Here is a 4,110-nt window from a genome sequence, read left to right on the forward strand (position 1 = left end):
TGCACTTCCTTCGAATATCTGACTAAGAAATCATATATGATATTTTTGCAGAAATCATTGGATTGTATTTATGATCAAGCCAAAGCATGGGCGTATGCTTGTATTAGACTCCGCTGATTTCAATCCAAAGAGTTATAAGGAATTCCAGGGCATCCTCAACATATTAGCAAAATCGTTATCCTATACTTTGACTTCATACTGAATCTTGCATACATAAATAACTACTTATTTATTTTATTTTTCTTTAAAAATAGGGCTTACAGGCACTACGTGCTCAAAGGAGGAGAACACCCCCCCATAGGGAAAAAATATGGTGATGCGCACACATTATCCATGCCATAAGCAACCTTCAGATTCCGTGTACTGTGGATACTACGTGTGCGAGCACATGTGGGATACAAACGATCCCGAACTGGTAAGCATCTACTCTTTTCTAGGATACATGCATAATTGCATATTGTAAGTGTTTGCATCTAACACTTGGCTTAATTTTGGAATAGATTTCTTATTTTCAGGATCAACGGCCACTCTACAATGGTCCACTCCATGAGCAACAACTTTTTTTATAGTCGACGATTTATGTCGCTTCATTTTGCATGAAGTGGTCCATATAGCTGGAGAATTTGTTCACCCTGGGCATGAATTATCAACCGACCCAAAATATGCAAGACTCCGTCAGTGGGAAAATCAGGATCTTCGGGCCGGCTCTACTAGCGTTTCTCAATGTAAATGATGTCTGTACTCTACGCACTTTTATGATGGATGTAATCTAACGATGCATGTAATGATACTTTATATGATTTTATGTTGAATTTGTAATTAGTAATGTTTAAGAAATATATTCATCATCGATCAAAAAAAATCCTCAATAGCATACTAGCTCAGGTGAAAATTGGCGGGAAATAAAAAACAGGTTGATGAAGGTTTGAGGGATACAGTGAGCATATGCTTCAAGTACTGCAAGCAAAAGTGCAAAACAGGTTGAGCGTGAGGGCAGTAGGGACCTGCACGCAACACTGCAATGTCTAGGCATCGGCAGCCGGCGACCTATTCTTTTGTTGCTCTGATATCTTTAAATTGTTAATAAAGATCAATCAGCTCCACTGTGGTTTCAATAATCTCGATTATATTCCAAAGCTGGTACAAAGCCAGTTTGCATTGGAACCGGTTGAATGAGAGCCATCGTTCTGGTGTGGTGAAGTTTGGAGCCTTGTTATTATATACTGGGCTCCCAGTACTATTTTTTATCGATTATTGCTATCCGGTGATCATATATATATATATATATATATATATATATATATATATATATATATAATATAAAAATTCAACTCGATCAGTACCGGACCAGTATCGGCTCCACCTATTTCGGTACTGGTCCCGCATATTTGGTACCATTTTCTAGGTACATCTTATTTTAATCTTACCGTGATGAACAGTCATTATTTTTATTCCAATCATATAGTAAGATTTCTCGTGAAGTTTTAGGCTCAACTCGATCAAGGGTGTTCGTATTTATATGGATTTATTCAAAGAATCAACGACACACTATCTCCTTTCTGTCAAAATTTCTCGGCAAAAAAATTCCGAGAAAACCGATAATCACGTTTATCGGTGGTGACCGGTTTGATAAAAATTCTCGGTAATTTTGAATTCGTACTCACCCCTTACGCCCTAAGCTACATATTTTCTCATTTCTAAGCATTGTGATGTCTTGTTTTCCATATTAGATTGCTTGGAGATCATCTAGATTATTGTGTACAGTTTGATTAATTTCTTTTTATAAATTTTGTCCGAAAGAGAAACGGCAAATCCAATAAATTTTCGAGAAATCCGATAAATACGTTTATCGTTCACCTCTGGTTTTTTTTCCTTACCGATAAAGTTAACTGCTCATAGGTTTCAGCATCTAATTCATTGCGTGCCGAACGATCAATACTCAGCTTCTCGCCGCGGCATATGGTTCGCATGAGCACGTAAACAAGCTCGATAAAGCAAAAGTTCCTCCGCCAGCTGTCGTAGCTCGAGTTTGTCCAACAATCAATGGAGTGAGCTGAGCCTGCTACTCCGGGTTGATCGCTTATATATGTGCGGCTTCAGGCTTGGCAGCGTCACCAGTGCAAGCATCGGTCGACCGGCAATGATGGCTCCACCAGCGGTCTGGCTTCTTCTTCCTCTCGGCCTCTTGTGCCTGTGTAGCTCCACCGCCGCCTCTCTCTCGGGCGGCGCCACGGCGGCGGAGGCCGCAGCCGACTACGTCGTCGTGGCCACGAGCTGGCTCAAGACGAAGCCGGTGTGCCAAGGGCTCAGGGGTACGTTTGTGATTGTCATGTCTCCACACGTGCAAATAATGGTTTTGTTTGTTACAAATAATCCGTTCACGTTCACTGCACGCATACGATAACTACGTACTCGTGCTTGCATTGCTAGCTGCAGTGGATGCGCCGGCGAACCTTACCGCCAGCAGCAGCTGGGTGCCGCTGAGCCACTCCTACGGCCCCTGCTCGGCGGCGGCGGGAAGTTTGTCGCCGGCGCCGGCCGACGTGCTGCTGCAGGACCAGCACCGCGCGGCCTACATCCAGAGGAAGCTCGCCGACGGCACCCCCCAGGACGACAACGGCAGCGACCTGCCGGAGTCGGACTGCAAGAGCGGCCAGTCGGAGCACGCTCCCACCGTGTCACCCAACATTGGCGAGAACTCGAGCCCCACATCAGAGGCAAGCTACAACACACACAGATGACTACTAGCTACTGTTTGATGCATGATCGATGATGCAATGCAATGCAACTAGCAGGGCTCGGAGGCGGTGACCCTCATCGAACCGGCGGCGGGCGGCAGCGGCGCGCAGCGGCTGCCGGGCGTGAAGCAGACGATGGTGCTGGACACCGCGAGCGACGTGGCGTGGGTGCAGTGCGCCCCCTGCCCCATGCCGCAGTGCCACCCTCAGACGGACACCATCTACGACCCCTCCCAGTCGTCGACGTACGCGCCGTTCGCCTGCGGCTCCCCCGTCTGCCGGCAGCTCGGCCCGTACGGCAACGGCTGCGCCGCCGGGTCCCGGCAGTGCCAGTACCGCGTCCAGTACCCCGACGGAAGGTCCACCATGGGCACCTACATCTCCGACACGCTGCGGCTCAACCCCACGTCGGTGATCGGCGGGTTCCAGTTCGGGTGCAGCCACGCCGTGCAGGGCCACTTCCCCAACGACACCGCCGGGATCATGGCGCTCGGCCGCGGCGCGCAGTCGCTGGCGTCGCAGACGAGGCTCACCTACGGCGGCGTCTTCTCCTACTGCCTCCCGCGCACGGCGAGCTACAGCGGCTTCTTCGTCCTCGGCGTGCCCGGGGTCGCCGCCTCCCGGTACGCCCTCACGCCCATGTTCGCCGTCCCGCAGGCGCCGATGCTGTACCTCGTCCGCCTCCGGGCCATCGTCGTCGCCGGCCAGGCCCTCGCCGTGCCGCCGGCGGTGTTCGCGCCCGGCGCCGTCGTGGACTCCCGCACGGTGATCACGCGCCTCCCGCCGACGGCGTACGGGGCGCTGCGCGCCGCCTTCCGGGCCAGCATGGGGATGTACCGCGCGGCGCCGCCCAAGCAGCAGCTCGACACCTGCTACGACTTCAGGGGGGTCCGCCGCGTCACGCTGCCCAGGGTCACGCTGGTGTTCGACCACAGCGCCGCCGTGGAGCTCGACCCGTCGGGGATCCTCTACAACGACTGCCTCGCCTTCACCCCCGGCAGCGACGACCGGGCGATCGGGGCCATCGGCAACGTCCAGCTGCAGACGTACGAGGTGCTGTACAATGTCGCCGGCGCCACCATGGGCTTCCGCCGTGCCGCCTGCTAGCTGATGAGTCGAGTGCAGGCACCAATCACCATGGATCTCTGCTGCCAGCTGCTACCAACAAGCCTCACAACAAACTACCTACCTATATATATACCTACCGTCATTTTTGGCCCCTGTATGGTCGCGTTTGAATAAGCCGAGTTTAACTCGGGTACATGTATTTGCCTGGTCTATCTTAAGCTTCTTATACGTGTGAAATGAAGCTTAATTAAGAACTGTTTTCTGGGCAAGTCCAAAAGGGAAATACATACATATTTTGGATAAA

General features: G+C 51.0%; 1 protein-coding gene across 2 annotated transcripts; it reads left to right on the forward strand.

Moving 5' to 3' along the window:
* Positions 1-2,000: 2,000 nt before the first annotated feature.
* LOC120666255 (aspartyl protease family protein At5g10770-like) lies at positions 2,001-4,110 on the forward strand. 2 transcript variants are annotated; one of them, XM_039946057.1, is made up of 3 exons: positions 2,001-2,312; positions 2,431-2,717; positions 2,796-4,110. In XM_039946057.1, the coding sequence occupies exons 1-3, from the start codon at positions 2,087-2,089 to the stop codon at positions 3,843-3,845; spliced, it is 1,563 nt and encodes a 520-aa protein (XP_039801991.1). In that variant the 5' UTR covers positions 2,001-2,086; the 3' UTR covers positions 3,846-4,110. The 2 variants fall into 2 exon arrangements, with proteins under 2 accessions (XP_039801991.1, XP_039801992.1); XM_039946058.1 differs by having other exon boundaries at positions 2,006-2,312; positions 2,437-2,717.

The sequence above is a fragment of the Panicum virgatum genome, chromosome 3N, assembly GCF_016808335.1.
Source record: "Panicum virgatum strain AP13 chromosome 3N, P.virgatum_v5, whole genome shotgun sequence".
Classification (NCBI taxonomy): Eukaryota; Viridiplantae; Streptophyta; class Magnoliopsida; order Poales; family Poaceae; genus Panicum; species Panicum virgatum.